Source organism: Triturus cristatus, chromosome 4_1 (assembly GCF_964204655.1).
Source record: "Triturus cristatus chromosome 4_1, aTriCri1.1, whole genome shotgun sequence".
NCBI classification, from domain to species: Eukaryota; Metazoa; Chordata; class Amphibia; order Caudata; family Salamandridae; genus Triturus; species Triturus cristatus.
In genome coordinates, this window is record NC_140585.1 from 401,665,000 (window position 1) to 401,691,071 (window position 26,072).

Sequence of the window (26,072 nt, forward strand, 5' to 3'; positions counted from 1 at the left end):
TTCTCTATCACAAAGCATTTATACTGAAACAAAGTTCCATATGGTTTACTCCTTCCTCTTTAAATAACCATCCTACTTGGCTTCATATAGAGCAGTCTCTTGTAGATCCTTTTCCATTGACCACTTTGCTAACAATGTGTAACAGGTCACAATATTTGCAAAAATCGGTTATTATCAAATCCACTAAACTCATTTTTAATGACCTGAATTCAAATTTTTTATCCCCTATGGTCCTTACTGAAGATTTGTCATTATGGCATAGTAATGTTATTAAACTGAATAGAAATGTTAAGTTCTGGAATTCTTGGATTAAAGCTGGTATCTTTTATCTTAAAGATATTTATTTCGACAATGTTTTTATTTCTTTTGAAGCTTTGCAAATGAAATTTAGTTTACCTCAATCTGATTTTATTAAATTTGAGTCTTTATGCAATTCAATTTTAGATTCCTTCCCTCATGGTATTCCGTTTAATGTTAAAGCAGATTTAGCAATATATATTCGAACTATCTCTACGTCATCCCATACTGTTTCTATTTTCTATAAAAAATTATCTAATTCTATAGGAAACAATTTAAATATAATTTCAACATTTTGGAATGCTGAGCTTTCACTTTCTTTGTCCAACGATACTTGGAAGATTATTTGGCTTAATAGTATTTCAGGCTGGCTGCCTGTTTCGCTTTACCAAACCAATTCTTATATTTTATTCAATTGTTTATGGACTCCAGTAGGTTTATTTCGTGCTAAACTGCTGCAAGATGACACTTGTTGGCATTGTAAATTACTTCCTGGATCATTACAACATATGCTTTTTGATTGTCCATTAATTTTTAAATTTTGGTCTGATGTTTGGGATATTGTACAACAAATATTTCATATCCATGATGTTATTTCTTACAAAATGTTAATATGTAAATCTGTTGCTCTTTTGCATAACTTAACTGAATTAGAAGGTAAACTGTTTAATTTCCTAATATCAGCTGCTTTAAAGTCCATTACATTTTGCTGGAAGGATATTTCGACATTATCAGTTCATGCTTGGTGGTCATGGGTCATTTTTACAAGAAGAGGTGCTCAATTATCCCTGAACGGGATTAATCATAACTCTAATTTGGTTCGCTCTTTTTGGTTACCTATAGATGTATATTTATCTCTATAATTGTATATTTATACTTGATATACCGTTTTATTGTCATTATACTTAATTTTTATATGATGAATGTAGCTCTACTTCCTCATAGTTGACATTGTAATTATTCATGGCTCCCTCCCTTCCTTCCCTTTTCGTTTATCCTCCCCCCTTTAATTGATTCTTTACACATCCTTACCTATTGTAATTTATGATTGCTTTTGAAAATCTCTTATTTTATATAGGTATTTTCGCTTATGGCCAATGTTTTTTGTATTGTCTGTATATGTTTATTATTATGAAAATTCAATAAAACATTTTGAACTTAAAAAAGAAAAAAAAAACCATTACATAGCACCCATGTGGAATTGCAATTAGTGGAGGCCCTTAACAATCTGAACAGGTGCCAGCACCAGGCTGGGATTAAACAGCTCCTGGTGTGCACACATTCAAAATCTTTTCGAAGAGGATGGCACCTTTGTGCCTCTCTGCAGCACAGGTACTCAGGCTGTGGCCAAGCAAATAACAATTACCTTCTAGGTTACAGCTGTTTCTCAAGACGTAAAAAATCAAAGAACCCCACAAACGCTGGGATTTTGTTAAGGGCCTCAAACTTTCATTTGGCTGCATTTTCATCACTAAACATGCGTGTTTGATGCTGTAATCATCACTGCAGACCCCATCAGCAGGGCCTCTAAGTCGATGTTGCCTAACTGTGGAAAACAGCTTTCTTTTCACCTGTGTAATTTTTTTATAAATGATCATTCAACATTTGAATCGGCCAAAGGGAACATGAAAAACGCAGTTATCCTAGGATGTGTGCATCTGTGTAGGGGAGGGAGCGAACAGTGAAAGTGCTTGTGAGAAACAGGAGGAGAGAAAGACAGCCGAACAGTCTGAAGAGGAATGCAAAGCTGTGTGCCACCTCCATCTTTCCGGGCCCATACTGGGCCTAGAGGTTGGTGTTTATTAGGTGGAATACCTGAAACACGCCCTACGTTGAACAGGTGCAACACATACCACAGGTGCTGCCCCGAGAAGGATGCCAGCGATTGGCTTTGATTATTTCCAGAGTCCAGTAGATACCTCCACTGCGAATGTGGCTTGGCTTGAAAGGTCAGGCGAAATCTTTTCTGTTTTGTCTGGGGTTGTGTGTCTGTGCTCAGAGGAAGGGAAAGGGCCTGTGGGTTTAGTTTCCAAATGTGGAGGGAGCTGCTGTATGTGCAGGGAGAACAAAAACACACATGCAGGGTGAAATAAAGTGTGGCTTTTCTCAAATCTACACATAATGCAGAAGCGCCGTAGAGATGTGCATTTTTTGCTTTGCCTGTCAACACAGCAGGGTCACTGACCTTTGAAGAAGTCTGATGCTGTTGTCAGAAGCAGCATCTTCTGCTGTCTCTTCTCTAAGACCAGCCAAACGTTGCTTAACTGTATCCCAGGCTGAGCTAGACACAAGATTTTGTGGGTTTATTCACTTATTTGGATTTTACTGTGTGGTAGCTTCCTGTGTTTATAATGTTCCCTTGTTACTTGGTTCCTAGCTGCTCATCCAGTGTGAGTGTTCTGTATGGAATGTTGGTGTGATGGACATGAGTGGAATGCTTGGGTGCCTGGTGGGGGTGTTTACAGTTGAAGATGGGCTGAGCAGCAGGCAGGCTGCTCCTGGTGGGGCTGCTTCCAGTGATGTTATGGACCTAATAAATAACTTACAAAGACACTGCTCAGCTACGTCTACTTCATCACCTCTACGCTTGCTTTTAAAACCATAATAAACTTGCATACAGGGCGCCTCCACCCGAAGTCAGCGCCCGGTGCGTTCACACTGGTCGCATGGTACTTCTGCTCAAGTAAGATGAATCGTTCACAAAGGCATGTTGGCACCTTCTTTATGTGACAGGTATAATATATAACAACAATCTTTGCAATAAATACCAGTATTTACAAGGTGAACAAGATCAAGAGTGAAAGATAAAAGGTTCTCTACAGGCAATAATTAGACTTATATCACATTTCAATTCTTGTAAACTAGTACATTTTCGTCATTGTCACTTTAACCTCCCTGCAGTGGTACAGGCTTTCCTTGTCTCGCCGTGGCTCATGGACATTCCATTTCACAGCACAGAGAGGTGATTATATTCTTTTCATTGATGGGGCAGCAAGGTTGGTCACAACACTGAGGGCTCTGACTGACCTGCTGCAGAGTAACCGAGGACAGAAGCTGCTACATAGCAGTGGTGGCTTGGTCAAGCTGTATCTGAGGAGACTGGAGCGGAGCGGGTGGGGGTGCTTCTCTGCTTTAAACTCAGGGGCAGAGGACCTGAAAATAGGATATATGTAAGAGTGGCTGCGCAGATGCAGAATATTAGAGAGTGTGTGTCCTTTTAGATAATTAGTAGAGAATAAAAACTTCCATTATTACCAAGAATATAACCTATTGGGTATATCCCACCAATCAAACCACTACACTGTCTTTATTTATATATTTACTTTATATACTGTTCCCTTAATGTGAAGGGCCTCCTCTCTATTTCTTAGTCCTTTTAGCTAATTGCCGTTTGGATCGCCTCAACAGTGGAGAATGCTGGTGGATGGGAGACTTCTCAGTTAGACCAATTGCAAGGAAAGTTTGGTTTAAAGTAATGAGGTATCTTACCAGCTCCAGAGAAAAGCTATGCTTCTCTGCTACACGATGCTCCTCAATGCACACAGCAAGTCACATCGAAACATGTCAACAGAGCTGAGAGACAAGTGCTTTCTTGAATGAGCACATTGCATAGAAAACTCCAGGTCTTACTGTGACGTTACAAATCTTTCCTAAAATGTGTGGTTCTCAAATGCCAATGAAATGATCTCAGGTTGGTTACAATGTAATGCAGCTCTAGTTTGGAATTCATCATCATTATTCCAGGTGGGGAAATAGAGTAACTATTCATCGTGAAGAATCAACATTTGGAAGGAATATTGTTTCAAGAGGCCCTTTGTATGGGGAGGTGGATTTCTCCCCTTCAATATCATCCGAGTTGTAGTGGGAGGCTACCTGTGTAGGGAATCTGCTGCTTGAGCTTCTGGGGTGGAGTGCAGCCCTTCTTCAGATCATGGGGGCAGGACTGCCCGATTGATACAGCTTAGAAACTGCCTCACTGGGGGCAATCACTGATTTAAATCAATAGTGTGTTATCTGGGTAGGTCTCAAATGTCCTGATCCTGACCATAAGGACTAAAAACAGAAATTAATTTTAAATAAACATATTTTCCTTGATTTGAGAAGAGATAGCAACTGTTACTCCACATTACATGAATCCAAATGTGTCTTAAGCAAGCTGGCTCACAAAGGGCATAGTATCTTAGGAAGAGTAATTGGGCCCGATTCACAGAACTAACTTAAGACAACATTCTAAACTTACTACCATTTTGGTATTCACAGAAGGCGCTTACTCATTTTGGTATTCACAGAAGGCAGAAGTTAGGAGTCCTAACTTTAGGACACCTAGATGCCTTCTGTGAATACTGAAAGTCTTAAAATTAGGATTTTTCTCAGTTTAGTAGTAGTATAGTTAGGACTCCTAACTTTAGGACTCCTAAATGCCTTCTGTGAATACCGAAAGTTTAAAATTAGGATTTTTCTCAGTTTAGTAGTAGTATAGTTAGGACTCCTAACTTTAGGACTCCTAAATGCCTTCTGTGAATACCGAAAGTCTTAAAATTAGGATTTTTCTCAATTTAGTAGTAGTAAAGTTAGGACTCCTAACTTTAAGACTCCTAAATGCCTTCTGTGAATACCAAAAGCCTTAAAATTAGGATTTTTCGCAGTTTAGTAGTAGTAAAGTTAGGAATCCTAACTTTAGGACTCCTAAACTGAGAAAAATCCTAATTTTAAGACTTTTGGTATTCACAGAAGGCATTTAGGAGTCCTAAAGTTAGGACTCCTAACTTCTGTGAATACCGAAGTGAGTAAGTGTCTTCTGTGAATACCAAAATGAGTAAGTGCCTTCTGTGAATACGAAAATGGTAGTAAGTTTAGGATTTTGTCTTAAGTTAGTTCTGTGAATCGGGCCCATTGACATTATTTGTATCAACACACTAGATTGCAAAGCACACTATTTAGTATTTTGTAACATAGAAATTAAATGTACCGCCACAAAGATGTGCGTGCAAAACGGACCAGCCGATTTTGAAAGTTCCATCTGTAAATTTGATTTAGCTCATCTCCTATGATTGCTAGACGAGTAGCAATCTGGATGGCAGACCTGGAATAAACAAAACAAAGCACAGTAAATGCCCTATGTCAAATCATTTTGTCAAGTAGCACCATTAACATAAAGCTGGAAGCGTACTTTAGTAAAGTTTTTCTTGTAAAACATGTATACAATAACAGGACACAAAATAAAACCTTTTCAATAGGCATCCTTGAAAATGTAAATTTAAAGTGTGGAGTTTAGGTATAAGGCAAGTCATTTTGACAGCAGTCATTTGGTACAAATTTCTCAAAGGATTCCAAATCTTCCCAAACTTATAGCTATATTGCCTTCCTACAATCTAAAGAAAATTGTTTAAAATATGGAATGTGTTGTCTTACAGACCATTGTGCTGTAAGACAAATTAAATCAATTAGTCAAAATTGGTTTATTTCGGAAACGTAACCAAATCAATGTACAGCCAAGGATGCCACTGCGCTGCTCTCCTTGCGGCAGCCTGAAGACCCTTGAGCAAACTCTGATCGAACATGAAAGGTATTGAGCAGCTGGTGTTGATATCCCCTCCAGTAAACTAGTCCTCTGAAGATATATGAGCTAGTACAGATGCTCGAATGGACATTCACATCTGGAGAGACCTGCTAGTTGAGCTGGTGAGTGGACACAACAGTTCCCTGAGGCTTCAAGGAGATTTGCTGGTCTGGAATTGCAATGGTAAAAGGGAAGACCACCATAACTTGACTTAGAGAGTGGTTGAAACACATATCCCCTTGTAATTACCATGAGGATAGATACTCTATTTGGATCATGGCGAAGGTATAGAATATATGCATTCCCTACTGCACACCAAAAGTGAGAGGACAAGGATAGGCCCTGTCCCCACTGCGTGACTCCTGCAGAAGATGGGCTTGTCGGCTAGTCTGGCAAAGGGGTCTTGTGCTAAATAAATAGTAAAAGTGATAGAATTATAATGCCTCCCTGGGTAGAGGTTTTATTTGGATATGAATGGGTAACTATAAATAAAGCATGCAACATGACATGCTATTATTATTATTATTATTATAAAGCTTAATAAAATAAATAAAAATGCAAATACCTGGTATTTATGTCACTTTGATGTTCTGTGATCACAGGGGCAATGGATGTAATAGGCCTGTTCTGATGACCAGCTTCTTCTTCTCCTCCATTTTGGAAGTCATGGACAACAAAGTGCAAATAGTTTGGTCTTGATTGATGAGACATTTTGTTTCTGAAAAATAAAATTGTAAATATGTGTTCTCTATCTGCAAATGATTAACATTTTCCTGTTCACAAGAAATCTATAAAAGCCACGATAAATCCTACTTTTTACAAAGACATTTTGCACACAACTGTACTATATTATGCCTTACGGGGTGGGTTACGGCCCCACAACCATGAATAAATGAAGAATGTATGTTGATGTTAAATCCAATCCAAATCACATCGCAAAATCAGAATTAAATTTCCTGTCAATTTTTAAAACTTTATATTTGACCCAAAATCTTCCTAAACTTTTTCTGAACAGTGAAGGGACTGAATTGTTACACACTCAGGATCTCAAAGAACAATTGCTATGTACCCCAGGACTGCCCCAAACCTGCTCAAATTTAGGAAAGAGCTGTAGACACACCTCTAGACCACAGGTGAGAAGTGATCATAACTTCTTATCATCTGGCACATTGCATGGTAGCCTATGTGAAATAAGTCTTGAATCAGTTTCAGTGGCCAATGTACAATTGTTCAAACTTTCCCTTTCAATTTGCAGAAAATGTCAGCCATGTTGGCAGATTTCATAGAGAGCCTGTAACCCAATAAATAATGGTGGCTCTGCATTCAGCATCCCTTCGAATCCTTTCCTCCTAGCAGCTAATAAATCATTTCCCAATGCTCCTTGTTAAATCGACCAAGACTATTTTAAAAATAAAATGCACTTTTACTTTTAGGAAATGTTGCCACTGATAAACATATTACACGCTTGCTCAATATGCACTGATTTCCTAGTCTAAGAGACAATACTTTGACTTGCTGAAATGGTTACTTCATAAGGAATCTTTAATACTCGCCTCCCTTACCTTACTGTCGTAAAGCTAAAGAAAGTGACACACATAGCCTACAGTGAAGAGGCTTCTTTTTTAAGCATTAGAGAAATAAACAGTGCCTTACAAGTGCTCGTTCTTCTGCTATTCCAATGACATGATCCATAACTGTATCATTGTAAATTGTAAAGAGTGAATTGCTTCAATCCTGCTGTATGTCCTGTAGTATCTCTACAATCATCTCAAAAGAACCACCCACTGCTTGGTTCTGCTGCTTGATTAGTGTAAGTGGGGCTAAACAAAAACTTATCAGCCACTGATAATGTAAGGGGCAGAGAGTCTGCAACTAGTGCCTTCACAGAATTTGTAACAGGGTTACGTGTCTGGTCAGCCTACGTAGCCGACGTAACATCGGGATTATATAAAAATTCATTCCACAAATGTTCCCCCAGTTTCCTCTGCACACCCCTCTCATCCCTTGTGTGCAATGTCAGGCTCTCAGATCTAACCCATTTTGCAAGATCCCCTTCCCATCTGTCGATAGGTTGAGTTGCCTCACTTTTCCATGCCACTGATATAAGGCGCTTCACCAACACTGAGAGGCCTACTCAAAGCATCCGCAACTACTTAGAAAACGAAATATTAAGAGATTGATAAAGTGTATATAAATAAAGAAGTTAAATATACAACTGAAAACTTTTAAGCGGTCTGTAAATGAGAAGGAACTCGAACTCCAGTATTGACTCAAAGGGGGTCCTCGGATTTCAACAGTGATTTCGTGGGGGTCCCGTGGTTCCAGTAATGATTAAGTGGGGGTACACACAAGTCAAAATGTTAAGAATCACTGTCGTAAGGTAAAACCACACATTTCAGAAAGCACACCTAGGACAAGCTGCAGCCTCCTCACCAATTATTAAATTCATTCGCCTGGTAGCCATAGAGGTCATATGGATGTAACTGAATTGTTTGTACTTCAGCTTGGCGTTTCTGGGTAACCTCGATATCGAGGACTTGTTTCCCATTCTGTCTCCTATTTGGTCATAATGTGTCCCAGGTCAGCTCCTATCATGTCCAATAAGGATTTATGCCATTATACTAGTTTGCATGCAGCCTCTACTGTGAAAACAGATGTAACACTACATACCTTTCTGGTTCACTAGTACCAGTTTTGCAGAGCTTTCTATCAGATTGCGTTAATGACACATAAGCTAAAAACTGTGATGGTAGGAGTCTTCATTAAAGAGGCTACTTCTATAACTACAAATCATTATCTCACCACATCATCATAATGCTTGTACAGGGAGTCATGGGGTAGAGACAAGTCTCACAGATTTCTTCATTATATTTCCTATTCTGGACCATGTCAAATTAAGTCACAGAAGATACCCATTCTAGAAACGAAGCTGGAAATTAAGAGGGCCCTCACCATTGGCCTCTGGAATAAGAAGTCAGAAAGCAAAAGTTTTTAGTGCAAGGGCTCACAAAATAGTGGAAGTGTGGAGTCGTGCACTATATTCTGAATATACGGTGAGGCTTATACTGCTGGAATGACACATTTCTACCCGTCTCTATGGTGCTTAGGTGCCCATTAATGCCATCCTTCTGTGCTTATTTCTTATCACTTCCCAGACAGTGAGTAAATATTCTGGGTGTGAGAGAAGGGTTTTATGACCGTGAGAATAAATGAGAAAAAACAAGACACTAAGGGGCATATTCACAAGGAACTATCGCCGACTTAACGGCACTTTATCGCAGCCAAAGTTGCGATAAACTTATCGCCCCAATCACAAGCTGGTGTTAACAGCCCACAGCAACAGTTTACCCGCGATAGCAGCCGCAAAAAACATCGCCATGGATGACCCCGCAACTATCGCTAATGAGATGCAGAGTAGGCGTTCCCGTGCCAAAAGCCGCGACAACACAACTCCACAACAGTCACAACGACCAGATAGAACTGCGATAAGAACACAAAACAGGGAGGAGCCTAGCGCGCAACCAAGATGGCCGCGTAGGTGCGAGGCTCCCGAGGACCTCCGTGACCTCCTACATAAATCCTGAAAACATCCTGTCCTAAATGAGGGGACTGTGTCGGTGAGCCCGAGCTGAGGTGTCACCCGTTTTCCGCTTCCAAATTGGACCTCGGACACCGGCGGGAGCACCGATTGAGGTTTGCGGCCTTCTCCACGCCGGCCCCCCGGATTGGAGTTACGGGGCGATACGGAGACAAAGTGATCAACAGCGGCGGGCAGGGCTGGGCGACTCGCGTACCCCGCACTTTCACTTTCGCTTTTGCACCCTCCTTGCTGTATAGGCGAGGTTGGGTTGCGGGGCGGTGTGCGGTGGTGTGGCCTCGTTGGGGTGCCCTGCTGGCCCGCCGGCTGTGATCCGTCCTGCGGACTTGTGATTGCCCCCCCCCCCCGAAGCCCGTGAACTGGTTTATCGGCCTTTTCCGAGGTGATTGGCACGATTTGGGGACTGAAACCATGTTCACAAAGCAAGATGGCGACCGGGCAAAGGTGAAATCGACCCGCCGTGGCGCAGCCCATCAGTCCAACAGCATGGACCGTTACACCCTCCAGAAGGGATCTCCCGAGGTGCCGCGTAGGTCCCCTGAGGACCCGACTGATGCTCCTGCGCTGCCCGCGGATCTGACCCTGCGAGATGTCATGGGCGCTATCGCCGAGATGAAGGCCTCGGTGGACCAGCGCTTTGACACACTGGCGCAAAAGATCGACTCGGTCCACGTGGATGTTGGCCTGGTGAGGGCTGATTTATCCAAGACCAACGACCGGGTCGATTCCTTGGCCCACACCACCTCGGGCCTTACAGCGGACGTGGCGGCCCTCCAAAAGGAGGTGCGCCGGCTTGGCCAGGCGAGCGCCCTGATGGATCGTCGACTGGAGGATTCCGAGGGTCGGGCCCGGAGGAACAATGTCCGCATTGTCGGGGTGCCGGAGGGACGTGAGGAGGCGGCGGCGGACCTGTTTGTGGAGGACCTGATTCTCACCCATCTCCAGCCCCGGGGGCTGAGTAAATTCTTTGCGGTGGAACGTGCCCACAGGGTTCCCGGAGGAAGACCTAAGGCCGGAGCCCCTCCGAGGCCTCTTATTGCCCGGATTTTCAACTTTCGGGACAGAGACGCTATCCTTCAGACTTCTAGGCAACAAGGACCGGTCCGACTGGACAATATGGACGTAAACTACTATCCTGATTTCACCCCAGCGGTCCAGAAGCAGAGACTGAGCTTTCTCGGAGTCAAACGTCGTCTACGGGACTTGAACCTCAAGTATGCGATGCTTTTTCCAGCTAAGTTGCGGGTGGAGGTGGATGGCCGCACGCACTTTTTTGATCGTCCAGAGGCGGCCGGGGACTGGTTGGACTCCTTGCCCGGGGATCGGGGCCGGGGGGGTGGGGGGGGCGCGGTTGGAGGGGAGGGCTCGCCGGATCAGGACTGAGGGATTAATAGTAGGCCTCGCTCTGGACTACATTGTTGTCATTTTTGATTGTTCGTTAAGTCTCCCTCCTGTGGAGGTGGTACGGGGTCTCTTGGGGGCTCTCCCTCCTCCTCTGGGGGACTAGTTAGTTTAATCATTCATGGGGCGACAGGCACACTGCACTTTGGGGGGGCTGTTTGGGCTCATGCAGGGGTGCAGGGAGGGGGAGTTCTGTTGGGATGGGTGGGTTGGGGTGGGGTGTTGTTCGTTTCTACCGCAAGGCAAACCCTTTATTGTATTGGTGTTTTCAAGGTGCTCTCCGGGGGACGCATGATGGCTTCTGTATGTGATGGGGGGTAGGGACCTGACTTTATTGTCCTGGAACGTTAACGGACTGGGGGATAGGATTAAGCGAGGTGTGGTCCTGCAGTATTTGAAACGACTTTCGCCAGATGTGGTCTTTCTGCAGGAGACACACCTTATTGGTAATTCCTTTTGTGCCATGAATCGACGTGGCTATCGCTTGGTGGCCCACTCGGGCTTCACGTCGGGCTCACGGGGGGTGGGCATCATGGTGAAGAACTCGCTCCCGTTGGAAATAGACGAGGTGCGCCATGATGAGAGGGGACGCTACACTGTCTTAGTGGGGAGAATGGAGGGTAAAGTAGTTGTCTTTGTATCAGTGTATGTCCCACCGGGGTTACAGTCTACGACTTTTGCAGACTTGGGGCGCCTCCTCCTTGACCTTCCGGGGGGGCTTCTGGTGGTTGGGGGGGACTTCAACGCGGTGGTTTCTGGGACCGTGGATCGTCACCCCCCTAGGGACCTCCCCCGGGCGCAGGCGTGGCTGTCCGGCTTCTTAGATACACTGGGATTGGTGGACTGCTGGCGCTTAAAACATCCCACGCAGCTGCAGTACACTTTCCACTCGGGTGCCCATGGTAGCCTCTCACGGCTTGATTATGTCCTTGTCCCTGCGGCCTATGTTGGGAGGGTAGGAGAGGTGCGCCATTTGGCGCGGGGTATTTCAGATCACTCCCCGCTCCTGTTGCACGTTGATGTCTTCCCGAGGGGGGAGGGCAGGGTAGCTCCAATCAATGCCTGGTATCTGCGCGACCCCACTATTCGCGCTGATTTGATTAAATCCTTGCAGCGGTATTTCGATGAGAATGTGGGGTCCGTCCCTTCGGCTATCTCCCTGTGGGAAGCCTTCAAAACAGTTCTTAGAGGGGAGGCCCTCTCCTTTATTTCCCATGCCCGGAGGCGCGAGCAGGAGGAGGTGACCCGGGTGGAGGCCGAAATCGCTGAATTGGAGGGTGATCTAGAGGGTGGGGTGACGGATGCTGCACTACATGTCCTACAACTTAAGCAGGCGGCCTACAGGGCCCTCGTCACGGAGGCGGCCAGGGGCCTCTATAGAGAGCAACAGGGGCGACTGTATGATGTGGGTGATAAGGCTGGTAAACTGCTTGCATGGTTGGACAAAAAGGAGAGAGCGAGTCGTGTGGTCCCGCTGATTGAGAGGATGGATGGTGTGCGTGTCACCGAGCCAGAAGACATTGTCTCTTGTTTCGCGGATTATTTCCGCGAGGTGTATTCCCCTGTGTCTCCCTGCTCGGAGGAGGATTCCCATGCCCTGCTTAGGGATATCGCGCTGCCTTCCCTTTCGGTGGAGGACAGGGTGTCGTTAGATGCCGCTCCTACCTCCGACGAAATTGCCCTCGCTATACGCTCGGTCGCATCCGGCAAGGCCATGGGCCCGAACGGCATCCCTATCGAGTTGTATAAGCTGCGACCGGATGTACTGGCACCCCACCTCCGTGCGATGTTCCTGGCGGCCCACTCGCTGGGCTCCCTCCCGCCGGACCAGCGCCTGGCTACAATCGTGGTGATCCACAATGAAGGGAGACCTCGAGACCGGGTTACATCCTACCGGCCTATCTCGCTCTTGAATGCGGAGCCCAAAATCCTCGCCAAGGTGCTAGCCAACCGGCTGGTCGGCGTGGTGGGCGATTTGGTCCACCAAGACCAGTCCGGCTTTATTCCCCATCGCAACACGGCCCTTAATCTGCGGCGCTTGCACGGGGTGCTCGCGCGTGTCCCGTTTGTGCGGGAGCCGGCCATATTGGCGTCCTTAGACGCCACCATGGCGTTTGACACGCTCGAGTGGCCATACATCTGGGCTATGCTGGCGAAGTTTGGATTTGGCCCGGGGTTCATCAGCTGGGTCAAATTGTTGTATTCGGGCCCATTGGCGCAGGTGGTGGTGAATGGCAGAGTATCGGTCCCATTCGAGCTGGGACGGGGCACGCGACAGGGTTGTCCCTTGTCGCCGCTCCTGTTCGCGCTGGCCTTGGAACCCCTGGCGGAGTGGCTGCGGTGGCACCCTTCCATCCGTGGTCTCCGATGGACCCCCGAGTATGAGGACCGCGTGTCCCTATACGCTGACGATATCCTTTTGTACCTAGCCTCCCCGCGCAAATCACTGATTGTCCTGGTTGATGTTTTGCGCTCATTCGGCCGCAACTCAGGCCTTGTCATCAACTGGGCTAAATCATGTGTGTATGTGCTTTCCGGGGAGGCTCCCGTCCTCCCGCGGGGCTGTCCGATCCAGATTGCCTCGCAGGGGTTTCGGTACCTGGGGGTTTACATTACTCTGGACCCAGAGGCCCGCTACGAGCGGAATTTGCTTCCCCCCCTCCAGCGCTTGAAGGAGGACGTCGTGCGCTGGCGGCGCCTGCCGCTTTCGCCGCTCGGCCGGGCGGCACTGTTTAAGATGATGTCGTTGCCACGCTTCCTGTACGCTCTCCAGAATACTATGGATTTAGTCCCGGCGCGCTACTTCCGTGAGGTGGAGAGTCTACAGCGCCGCCTGTTCTGGGACGGGAGGCCGCGTATTGCCCTGACGAAGTTGACGCTCCCATGGTACGACGGGGGGATTGCCCTCCCGGATATTAAACGGTATTACTGGGCCTCCCAGCTAGCTGCAATTAATCATGGCCTTTACGGGCCCGCCTTAAACCCGGCATTTGAAATGGACAAGATGCTCCTGCCTGGTGGCGACTATAATCGAGCGCTCTACTCTGGCGCGCCCGGACCCCGCCTGACGGGACCTACGCGTGTCATGGTGCGAGTATGGCACGCGGCTAACGCAGCTATGGGATGGAAGGACCGTTTGACCCGGGCATCACCGTTGTACGCGTCTGAGAGATTGGGCTCCCTGTGGACCTCGAAGGGCTTCGAGAAGTGGGACACGATCGGCATCAGTAAAGTGGGGGACCTCTGGACGAGGGGGGGATTTAAAACATTCGAGACGCTGCAGACGGAGTTTCAGCTGCAGGGCAGTGAATACTTTCGGTACTTGCAGGTCCGTCACGCGCTGGGCTCAGTCTTCCCAGACGTCGCCTCCATCCCGGAGTCTTCCCCCCTGGAGGATAGAGTGCTGGATGGCCACGTTCCGGACAGCACGATCTCCCTCATCTACAAAAAATTGATTAATGATCGCTCGGGCTTGCTGACCGGCCTCCGCGAGGCTTGGATTGCCGACGGGCTGGAGTTGGACGACGAAGACTGGACTTCCGCGATGGCCTCTCCGAAGGAGGTGGCCATACCGGCTCGCCTTCGCTTCGTCCAGCTTAAGATACTCCATCGGGTTTACATGACGGGGCCAAGGCTTCTGCGTATGGGCTATGCTGAGGATGGGTTGTGTAAGCGTGGGTGTGGTGCCTTGGCGACTTTTTTGCATATTTTGTGGGAATGCCCGAAGGTGGAGCGATTCTGGCGTGGTGTGCATGAGGTTCTGCGAGTGGTTACGCATGTCGCGCTGCTGCCTGAAGCGAGGAGATGCCTGCTGAATGTGTGGGAACCAACTGACTACTCGGTCCCGCAGACGCGATGGGTGACTCTGGGATATATGATAGCTAAGCGTGACATTGCTCAATTGTGGGGAACCCAGAGGCCACCGACGGTGTCGGCCTGGAAAGAACATATGGATTGGTGCATGTTCCGGGAAAAGGTGGTGTATGTGGCGAGGGGTAAGCCTGGGGCATGGGTGAAAGTATGGGGCCCCTGGAACGCCTACCGCGGGGGTATCTGCGCGCCACCATTGCTGCCTGCGGCCTCACCAGCCCCGTCCCCTTAGTTGACTCCTTTCTATAGCCCCGAGCACGGAGTTCCCCCAGTCCTCGATCTGTTCCCTTTCCCCTCTTTAGACTCCTGTTGCTGGCTGGGGTTCCCCATCCGGGGAGCACGTGCTGTTACTTTCGATTGCGGGATGCCTTGCGGGTGTGGTTTTTGTGTTGTGTGTATAAAATGAAACCGTATTGTGGGGTCAGAGTGATGTGGCCCACGACGCTGATACCTCCTGATTTTGCTTCTCTGCACCGCCCAGTGTTTTTGTATGTATGTCATATGCTCCTGTTATTCTAGCGGCCGGCCGGAAGGTTGTAGGCCCATACTTGTATATTCTTGAGATTGCAATAAACGGTTTCAAAAAAAAAAAAAAAAAAAAAAAAGAACACAAAACAGGCGATAAGGCGCGTTAGCAGCAGGATAATAACACCTGCTCTGACCTGGTGCAAAGTCGGACCGCAGCCGGCACCACAAAAGGGAGCACCGCCCAGAGCCACACCTGAAGAGCAACAGATGCACCTGAGCAACTGGACATGCAGGCCGCCACCACCCCCAGGAACCCCCTCCCCGGCACCCCCTCCGACCAAAGACATGCCACATCAGCTACACCTAAACATGTACAAAATAATCCGCTTGATGTCACACAATCACAACTGGTGACATGCATGTGTCGTCACAGAAATGAGCATCACACATTCACTTTCGAAGCAACAAATTAAACTTTATTAAAATGAACACTGAAATGAAATGAAGACACATGGCGGCTCCCCTCAGGACAATCCGTAGGTCACAGCCTGCAAGACAAAAATCATGATGAGAAGGTGTGTCCTGCACACATCAAAGGACATACAGGGGGCGAAGGAGAGAGAGAGGAAGAGAGGCAGAGAGAGAAATAAGAAGAGAGGGGGAGAGAGAGAGAGAAAGAGAGACAAGAAGAGTGGGGGAGAGAGAGAGAAAAGAAGAGAGGGGGAGAGAGAGAGAGAAGAAGAGAGGGGGAGAGAGAGAGAGAGAGATAAGAAGAGAGAGCGAGAGAGAGAGAAGAAGAGAGGGGGAGAGAGAGAGGAGAGAGAGAGAGAGAGAGAGAGAGAGAGAGAGAGAGTGCTGCCCCTGCGCACCTGCTGCCACCGGTGTGCCTCCAACCACTTGCCGGTATGTATAGCAGTACACCAGGTCACACATCTGAGACAGAGCCGTCATCTGAAACAGAGTTCAGATACATGATTGGCACAGTACACACACTTGCACAAGACAACATTGCCTGCCCGCCCATGCACACCCAGGCAGAGGCACCCCAGCCCCTCCCGCCGCCCATCGGAGCATGCCCGCTCATGCACACCCAGGCCTCACTGCTCACCTTCCACCACCGGCGTGTAGACCGAAGGTTCCACCACGTGCCGCTGCAAGCCACAAGCCCGGGGCCCGCGAACAAGACACCCTCCACATCATGCAGCCATGCTTTGCAGGCCACCAGGTCTCACGTTTGGTGATGGGTCTTGATTACTCCATGGCATAGGACATACCAGTGCACCCGGGATCATCGCAGGCTGCACACCCGCTCAGCCCAATGGGTGCCACCAACTCCGGGATCGCGGAAGCGATGCCACGTGGCTGTAGGCCCGCACTGCCCGCTAGCTCTGGCCTACACTGTGGTCCAGCAGGGCACACAAAACCTAAGCTGTCCGGACCGCCGGGACGGGGCATCATCGCAGGCTGAACACCCGTTCAGCAGCTTAAGGTGCCACTGACTCAGTGCACCCAAAGTCCCCGTGCTATGGCGGGGTGCCTGTTTCGGCCGCAATGCTCCAGGTGCCACTAACCCTGTGCAACCCCAGTCAGTGCTACGTGGTGGTAGGCCCGTGACAGCCACAAGGCCTCGGGTGCCACTAACCCTGTGCAACCCCAGTCAGCTCCACATGGTGGTAGGCCTATGGCGGCCTCAAGGCCTCAGATGCCACTAACCCTGTGCGCAACAACTCATGGGCCCTTTATGATTGAGAACCGTGGAGCGTCCGTCATCCAGTCACCACCGGCAGAGGGGAATGTGACGTAGTCGGCCCCTTATGTTGGCGGAGTCACATGGCCTGTGACGCCTGTGCCGGATGGGTGTGGTGTGCGTGCAAACCTGCCCTCAGGGAGTGGCTGTGACATGCTGACAACTAGACCAGTACACCACCAGTGAGTACGCCTGCGACGTGTAGCAATGGCAGCCCCCCTCGGAGCGTTAGCGGAGTGGTCTGGCCTGCCGTATGCCGGACCAGCACAGGGCTTGCAACAATGAATCGTGGACTCTGGGCGTGGTTCAGTCCATGTCCGCACATGGAAGTGGCTGATGCGTGTGTCCCTGTTGTAATATTCACCGGACCTGGTACACAATATGCAATGAGCACCCTCTGACTGGCATCCCATAGGATGAGCATCATTGACGCAAGGGAAATCACTGTCCCTACATTCATCCACACATTCATACATGAATGATGAAAGACATGAAACAGCAGTGCGTCGCTGGATGTTTATTGCACATCCAGTGAAGTTCTGCAGCTGGAGCGGTACAGGGCAATGCCGAGCACACTACACAATATGGGCCCATGGAGGGCCAGCCAGAGTCTATTCGGGGATGACAAATACTGAGGAAGAGGAAGGGTACAGTCCGCAGTCTGGTTGCCGTGTCATTGGTCATCCAACAGGATATGGCAGTCCATGTCGCTATCCAAGGTGAGTGCATCGGAGTGTATCGGGGGTCAGTGGAAGGTCATGAGGCCATGTGCGGCACCAAGCAGAAACAGGCCAGGTGGGGGAAATGAATGCTAGTGCCTCTTGATCACAAACCCATCCACGTCTTCGTCCCCGGATGTGTGCTCTGCCCCACCTGTGGGTGTTGCAGTACCGGCTGAGGCACTGTGTGACACTGTCACATCAGGTGCCAGAGTCGATACGTCTGCCCCACTGTGAGGCAATGGCACACCAGGGGGCGGTGATGTGGATGGTGTGGGGGCAGCATCATTCATCTGCGCCACGCCTTGTGGCAGCAATGACATGATGATGATCTGCAGGGCATGGTAGATCCCAGCTACATTTCGCTGATGTGCAGCTGTGGCTGCCATCCTTTCCGCCTCCATCCGCACCATGTCCTCCATGAGCCTTTGAATGTTCCAGCTCACGGTTGGTGTCGCTGGTGCCCCTCTGAGCAGACAGGTGTTCTTCTCTCCACGTCAGGACTCCAGCGATATCAATCAGGGCTTGTTGGAGACCATGGAGCGGGCCTAGACAGCCATATATGGTGTCCAGTTTGGTGGCCATGAGGTCGAACCCCACCCGCACCTGCTCAGCCGTCTCCCTCTGGACCTCCATCACACGGCGTTGGAAGGCCATGTGTTGTTCCTGGGGGTCTTGGGAGACTGCCAGGGCCTTGGGGTTCTCCTGCAGGGTGGTTTGGGGGGAGGGTGGGGTCTCCTCGATGCAGTTGGTCAGCCCTGATCCTGGAGGTGAGTCGCGGATGATGTCAATGATGTCTAGGAGGGCTTGTGCGTCGATGCTGGGGTTGTCCTCCTCATCATCAGTGAAGAGTGGCTGGGACTGCTCTCCAGGGGGTGTTGACGGTGGCCCTGCAATGTGCAAGGGAGATGGTGTATTGCAAAGTGTCCACATGTATGTAGCCGCATGGTACATGTTGACATTCAGACAGCATGGCATTGTACATTGTGACAGTCTATAGATCTGAACTATGACCAGAGTCATTGATGGTGTGCACTGTGCTCTGCTTGATCTCCACCCGTCCCCCCAGTACCTGGTGGTAGCTCACCCTGTTGCGGTTGTGTTCTGTCCTGTCGAGCAGTGTCCGGTCCCCCAACTCCGGCCACAGTATCTACACTGATGACGGTCAACACCAGCTCCTCCATGTCATCCAGCACGAGCTGTGGCGCTGGGCCCCCACCTCCAGTCTGCATTGCTGCCTTCTGGTTGGCTGCGAGTTTCTCCTTGGTCTTCCGCTTGATGTCGTTCCATCGTCTCTTGACCTTGTCCATTGTCCTCTTGTGCTCTCCGGCGGCATTCACCTTGTCCACGATGTCCCGCTATATTCCAGTTTTGGTGCCCAACGTTGGAGGTGACGAACAGTTGTTGATGGTGTTCCATCACCTCCGTGACTATGATCCTGTTCGCCTGCAGACTGAACTTCGTCTTCCTCTTCTTCTTGTCCTTGTCCTTCCCTGTCCCCGAGGTCCCAGGCTGGTCGTCCGGAGTGCTTGTGGGGTTGCGCTCGTCCTCTGCGCCTGCTCCGGCTGCCTCCATGGTGCTTGGGTGTTGGTCAGTTTGTGGTTTTTTTTTTCTACTTTTATGGTGATTTTTCCTGCCTGCCAGGTGTGTGTTGCAGGCCTGGCGCTGCTTATCGCTGATTTCCTCATCGCGCTTTGGCCCATCGCAGGTTTTTTTGTGTTGTGGTTCGTGTTTTTATCTCTATCGAGGTGGTTGTATCACGGACATTGTCCGCAGTTCCGGCAGACTATCGCATGGTACCACCTTGTTGTGAATTCCACGTTGACTCGGGGTTATTTTCCCACGATGGGCTGCGATGTTGAGAGTTGTGTTAAGCTACTCTTGCGGTAGTTATCACACGTTCTTGTGAATATATCCCTAAGTGAGATAGTCAATGCGAGTAAAAGACAGAGAAACTCCGTGAATGGGAAATTATTGTTGTGAGGGAGAGGAGCTGAGTGTGTGACAGCTATTGGGTGAGAAAGTAAACATGGCTGAAAAATAAAGTGAGCGTAAGTAAGTGATTGGGTTAATGTAAGCTGGAGAGACAGGGTGGGTTACAGAGTGAATAAGAATGTATGAATGGGTAAGTGAACGTAAGTGTGAAAGCGAGTGACAAGGAGTGCAACAGTGAATGTCGGGATGGGGATATTTGAAAATAGAGAAGAGAAGAGATCACTGGAAGGGAAAGGAAAGAAGAGAAATAGGGAAAAGAAAACATGTTTGGAGACAAGGACATATAACAAGGAGGAGACAAAGAGAATGGGTGCTCTGTAGCACAGTAAGGGATGGATCATCAAAGATATACACACCCTTTGGTAGCTTAGCAATAGCCCTGGGTTTTTTAGGTTGAGCCTGGGCAACGCATCCGCTGCTCTGTGAGGCATGCTGTATTTGAGTATAGACTTGAAGCTCCACCCATATTTTTCATTGACTTGTGTCATTGACTTTTGTGAATACTGGCTTCTGATTCGTTAATAGGCTTGTTAGCCCCTCCTTAGTACCGCCTTGTCTTCATTTGTAACCTCCCGTGAGGACTGGCCCTTTTACTTCTGTTCTTACACAGTATGTCTTATTTAGTCTGTACGCACTTTTTTCTTTAATGGGTTTCTCCTACTGCAGGCCCAGCATCCTTTCCTGCAACACTCTTCGTACCATGTCCGCTTTCATTTTCCAAGCACAATGGCGGGTGCTTAATGAAATATGACTCGCATTTACAAGAGTTTGAGCTATTGGCATTGTAAATGACAATGCATTTTATTTCTGCGTTGATTATCAAAACAGATAAATAAAAGGCATTGTAATTTACAATGCCAATAGCTTAAACTCTCACAAATGCAAGACCTTTTGAATTGCAAATGATTGAGCTTTGTTTGGTGTTGGCACATAAATTGCTCGATTTCTTCTTCCCGATTCCCAGGGGCTGTACATCTGATGACCATTACATCACCCATTCAAGAATGTGTGCCAGATAACATTTCTCTTGGTACAAACTTCCAATTGTTAACTTTTAAGCTGTGGTATGATTTGTTCAGTTAGGCATGGTTTTGCGTGTGCCACAACTATTTTCTGCTGTGATGTGATGTGGAGGGAATGTGTCCCATGTCTTTTTTGCTGCAGGATAGTGATGCGACTTAATAATGTGACAGACCTTGATTTTTTGGGTGATTTAATCAGATCCCCTTCTGAACTGTACAACATGCTTTACATTGCAGTATTTTCAAACACTTATAAAAAGACTGTCAGAGGGAGTTCAGCTCCACATTTCGCATGGAGGTGTGCTCGTGCCTGGACATATCCCATCACTCAGTTGGACACACAGCAAGAAGGTGTGCACAGAAACCACACATAAAGAAGAAGAATTACAGGGAAAACTGGTTACGCCAGTATCTACCCTCCAAAAAAGAATATTACCATTTGTTTTCAATTCGGGAAATTTTCAAACATACAAAAATGTTGCTAATTTTCAACTACACTGCTATATCGCAAGGTTACCAAACTGTACCGAAAATGTTTGAAACAGTTCAGAACTTAATTGTGACAGATTAATTCTCCTAGGGAACCCTTCCTTTTAGTAGCACACGTCTCCCTGAGAATTATTGATACAGTGCATATCTTCAATAGGAATTATTACTATAATAATTCATCAATTCTCCACTCCCAGAACAGCTCCTAGCACATATTTGGATCATGTTTAAGGGACTGTGAGAAGCAGAAGATTTGGGAAGTAAAAATTAAGGTGACACATTAAGCATTAGCAAGATATTGCAAGGAAGCAGTGCGAAGTAAGCTTGCTCCTTTGCAAATACAATTTATGCTTCACAAAATAAGCACCATCGCCCACAGGCAGCACATTAATGGATGAAGACAGGTAAACACTTGCTACACAAACAGCCTAATTACTTATGGACTCTTTGGAATACATTTTCAAATAATCGACAAGTTCAGCTGTAAATAACCACAGCTGGTGACAGAACAGCATTTACTTGCAGTAATAAAAAATACAATTAATCACAGAGCATGCATGCGCATCAAGGTCCACAGCAATTGGTAGAGTCTCCCTCCCACACAGTGCAGAAGATCATAAGGCTAATGAAGTAGGTTCTGTAGGAAAGTGGGTTTCTGTTGCAGTACCTCCTCACTTTTTGCCTGATTCTGATGCATCTTTGACTGAGTGTGCACTGGAGACCTGCTAACCAGGTTCCCAGCGCCTGTGTTCTTTCCCAAAACTGTACCATTGTTTCCACAATTGGCACATCTCTGGCTCACATATAAGTCCCTTGTAAAAGATACCACTGGTACGAAGGGCCTTGTGACCAAAGAGGGTCTCTAAGAGCTGCAGCATGTATTGTGCCACTCACCAAACACAGGCATACTGCCACTGCAGCTTGCATGTGTTGGTGAAGATAAAAGTGAGGAGTCGACTTGGCGCACATCCCTGTCTGCCAAGCATATCAGCACAGCAAGAGGCATAGGCAATTCATCCCTACAGCAGGCCTTACAGCCCTAAGACAGGGTGCCCTATGCCTCACGTGAGAGCATAACTGCATTAGCAGATATGACCCTACTGTGTCTAAGTCCATTCTTAGACATTATAAGTGACAGTGAAGCCATACCGAGTACATGGGCTGGGAGCTTGTCACTACGAGTTCCACAGCTCCATGATGGCTTCACTGAATTCCAAGAAGATTGGTACCAAACATCTCAGGTTAATAAACCCAAAATAATGCCAGTGTTGGATTTATCAAGAAATGCATCCAGGGGGCATCTCAGAGGTGCCCCGTGAAATCCCAATGACTCGCTAGTGTGTGCCTGACTGGTCCTTGCTAGCTTCCTACTTGTAGACATGGTTCTGACCCCCTTAGAGGTCAGAAACAAAGCCTGCTCTGGTTGGAGGTGCTTCACACCTACTCCCAAGCAGGGACAGCATAGAAAGACGGTGAGCCTCAAAGGCTTACCGTCCTTTGTTATGCTGACCAGGGACTCTCCAGCTAGTGGAGACGCCTGTCCCACTGACGAAGCCCCATTTTTGGCTGCAAGTTCGGCGGGAAAATAAGTAAGCAAGAGAGGTGTGCACCCTAAGGTGCTCTGAGCTGAATTGATCCCCTCCTTTCAGAATCCTCCACATTGTTTTGGAGGACTCTAGCCAATAGGGTTAGGGATATGCCCCCTCCCCGGAGGGAGTGTATATATAAAGGATGTAGGCACCCTATAGGTAAGTAACCCATTGGCAAATCCCTTCTGATCCCTGTAAGGCCCTAAAACTAGTATTAAGGGTGCCCCTGAACCTTAATCCTCAGATTACTGATGACCTACAAAGAAGAGGACAAAGAAGAACCGATCTCTGCATGACAAGAAACTCCAGCCACTGACTTTGCTCCAGCCCTGCCAGCCTGTCTGTAAACTTCGAACTTTGCAGCTCCCACGATTCGTCCCACAGACCAGTGACCTCCAAAATCCTGGGAGGACTGCCTACCTTCCTTAAATACTACCGATCTCCTGTGGACAGTGGACCTGTCCAAAAGAAAAACAACTTTAAAGACCAAACCTATGCTTGCGGAACCGCAAAACTGACTACCTCTGCACCCAACACCCACGACCCAAGTTTCAATGGCCCACCGGTCCAGCATAGGATCCCCGGCATTTCTGAGCAAGAGTCCACCATTGGCTGACCCCTGCCAGACTCCACGTCGACACCTGCAGCATCTGCACAACGAGCCCCCATCCGCGACCTGCACCAGTAATCTGTTTCCTGACCCCAAAGGACACCTCTGCACCCAGAACCCCTGGGCGTTGGGGAGATCAACCGATGGTTTCCCGACGCTCAACTGCTGATTGTATTTCCTCCCATAGGATAACATTGTATTGTTGAAAATGCACTGAGTCATCTTTTTACTTTGAAAAGCAATGATATTGCAAAACGTATTTACTTGCAACAAAGTATCTTTGGTTTTATTAAATAAATATACTAAATTGTATTATTTTTACATACCGTTGGTCTTGGATTTAGCCATTTAGTGTATGTATCATCTATTGGCTGTGTGAGTACAATTGCTTAGCACTGCCTTTGATAAGCCTATCTGCTCGCCCACACTACCACAAAAGAGAGCATTAGTATTATCTACTTGAGCCTCTATAAAACCTCTGTGGGGATCCATTGGACTCTGTGCACACCATACCTCACTTTGGTATAGTACACACAGAGCCAGCTTCCTACAGTTTCAATAAGAGTGGGTTTGGCTGTGTACCTGGGGCATGCCAGATTCATGGTTGAGGAAGCGGCTAGATGCCCTAGAAGAGACCAGTAAGCGCTCCGACAGCAAAGTGTGTCCGTAGCATCACTATGACCACCACCATTGGTAGTTTTTAAAACTGAGAGGCTATGACTGACAATTCAAGCCATGGCTTATGGTGGATGAGGATGACAAAAATCAACTTTCAAGAATGGAATTCATTCACCATGCTTACACCAATGTTCACTTGACCAAGCATTCCTTAGTTAAAGGGAAAACAACGACTCTAGTCATAAAAAAGGCAGAGCAATGTAGCAATGTTTTGCAGAAGGACAGAAGGTGGCAGGGGAAAGGTTTGCCATGCCTACTACTCACCCTTACAGTTCTTGAGGAATACTTTAGCCAAAGACCTAGAGGCACCACCACATGTCAACATATAATAAAAGGGTTGTGTATTAATTCATGTTTTTCTTTGAATTTTTGCTTGTCTGTTCCCAGGCAGCAGCTGATAGGCAGCAGTTGTAGCCTTTGTTCGCTCTGTGCTTCAATGACGAGAAAGTAGAGCTGGTCGGCAGACTGCCAACAGAAGTGGCCATCAAACTGATTTACGCACGCATTATTCTACTGCATTTCCACATATAGCATCGCTGTTTGGCCCTTAAAACTCCTGTGATCTCTCCTACAGCGAGCCATACGTAAACATTTGTCCAAAATCTGTCAATGCAGCATCTCAAACAAGTGCCGTTCATAAAAAATAAAAGTACAGTGCTTGGGTAAAATGCTTGTATATCATCATTAAGGTACTTTAATGTTTAGGTGTTTTCATTAGCAACCAGTGATTCCAATCTAAAGAGTGCGGTAATGTTATTCTCAATACAGATGTAGTGCATATGCGCCCAGGCGCCCTAACGTGTCCTGCATTAAGGACAAGCAACCCAGACATGTCAACAAAGCTCTTTTCAGGAGGACAAAAGCCTCAAGCACAACATAAGGCACCACACCTGTTCAGCTAAACCCTCCTTGCCAACAGGCAAGCAACTGTCGGGGATTATGCTGGTCAGGCCCGCCTACGCAGTCTACTGGGCTTTTTTTCCAGCCAAACAACACATTTTGAGGCTGATGCAATACAACAAAATAATTTTACAAGTGCTAGGAAACAAAGGATCTCATTTATAAATAATGTATATATACAATAGTGGCAACATGCTTACTCTTATCTGTCTCACGACATTTACTGTCTGGACAAGTTGATCAAAAGATAGAGGAGTGTGTGAGAGAGAGTGTGTGTGTGTGATGAGAAACCGTTGCATCTGGCTACAGGCTTCCTTCGGTTAATCAATGTGCATTCATCGGGGTGGGGTATTTCCAGAGGAGAGGCCTGCCCCTTCCTGAGGTCTGATTGAATTTAGCTGGGTTGCTGGCAGCATGATATGTGAAGTCCTCGTCCTACAGGTTCACACTGAATAGTCCATTATGAGGTCCTTTACGCCAGACTGGTAACTACAGCTGCAAAAATACCCAAGACAAATGGCATTTGCACTGGAATCTCCCTGTGTTTTTGCACCTGATGTACAGATCAAGGTGAAAAATACAAATGACCCCGAGCACAGTGGGCAGTGAAAACAGGAGAAAGCACAAATTGTGCTAAGTGCATGATACACTCTAGTATCAAAAGCGGACATGCATTGTGGTTGCATCGTTCATTGCATCTAAATGACTTCATTGGAATGTTGCTCGATACTCGTGCAACAGTAGGGGGTTTCCAATAGAGGTGGTCGTCATGAGGTCCTAGCACCAGTCAAAGAATACAGGATTGTAGAATAATCACGGGTACTCCAAAGTAGTCCTGAAGAAAGGAGTTTATTGATGTACAACTCCACCCAACGCACGGAGCATCCTTCCAGATAGAAGCACGAACGGCAACTGACTAACATCGTTCGAACCTCCACTGAGTGAACCCTCCATGTGTGAGCCACATTTCAAACCAATACAAAGTACAATTATATTCATCAGGCATTGTGCGATACTCGCGCGATGTCCACTTACCACTACAAGGATCGAAAACAGTTTGACATGTCCACCAGCCGCTGTCTTGTTAGAAGGTGGAACATGAACACTGCCTATTTCACGGAGTCTCTCT

The 26,072-nt window shown here is 47.5% G+C and overlaps 1 protein-coding gene across 2 annotated transcripts in view; it reads right to left on the bottom strand.

Moving 5' to 3' along the window:
* Positions 1–26,072, bottom strand: part of LOC146855013 (bcl-2-interacting killer-like) — a 143,305-nt gene that overhangs the window by 42,665 nt on the left and 74,568 nt on the right. For both annotated transcript variants that reach the window (XM_085652477.1, XM_085652478.1), the window contains 2 exons: positions 6,423–6,575; positions 5,267–5,380 (listed from right to left, as the gene is read on the bottom strand). In XM_085652477.1, the coding sequence (XP_085508603.1) occupies positions 5,267–5,380; positions 6,423–6,568 (260 nt within the window). In that variant the 5' untranslated portion in view covers positions 6,569–6,575. The remainder of the gene's footprint in view (positions 1–5,266; positions 5,381–6,422; positions 6,576–26,072) is intronic.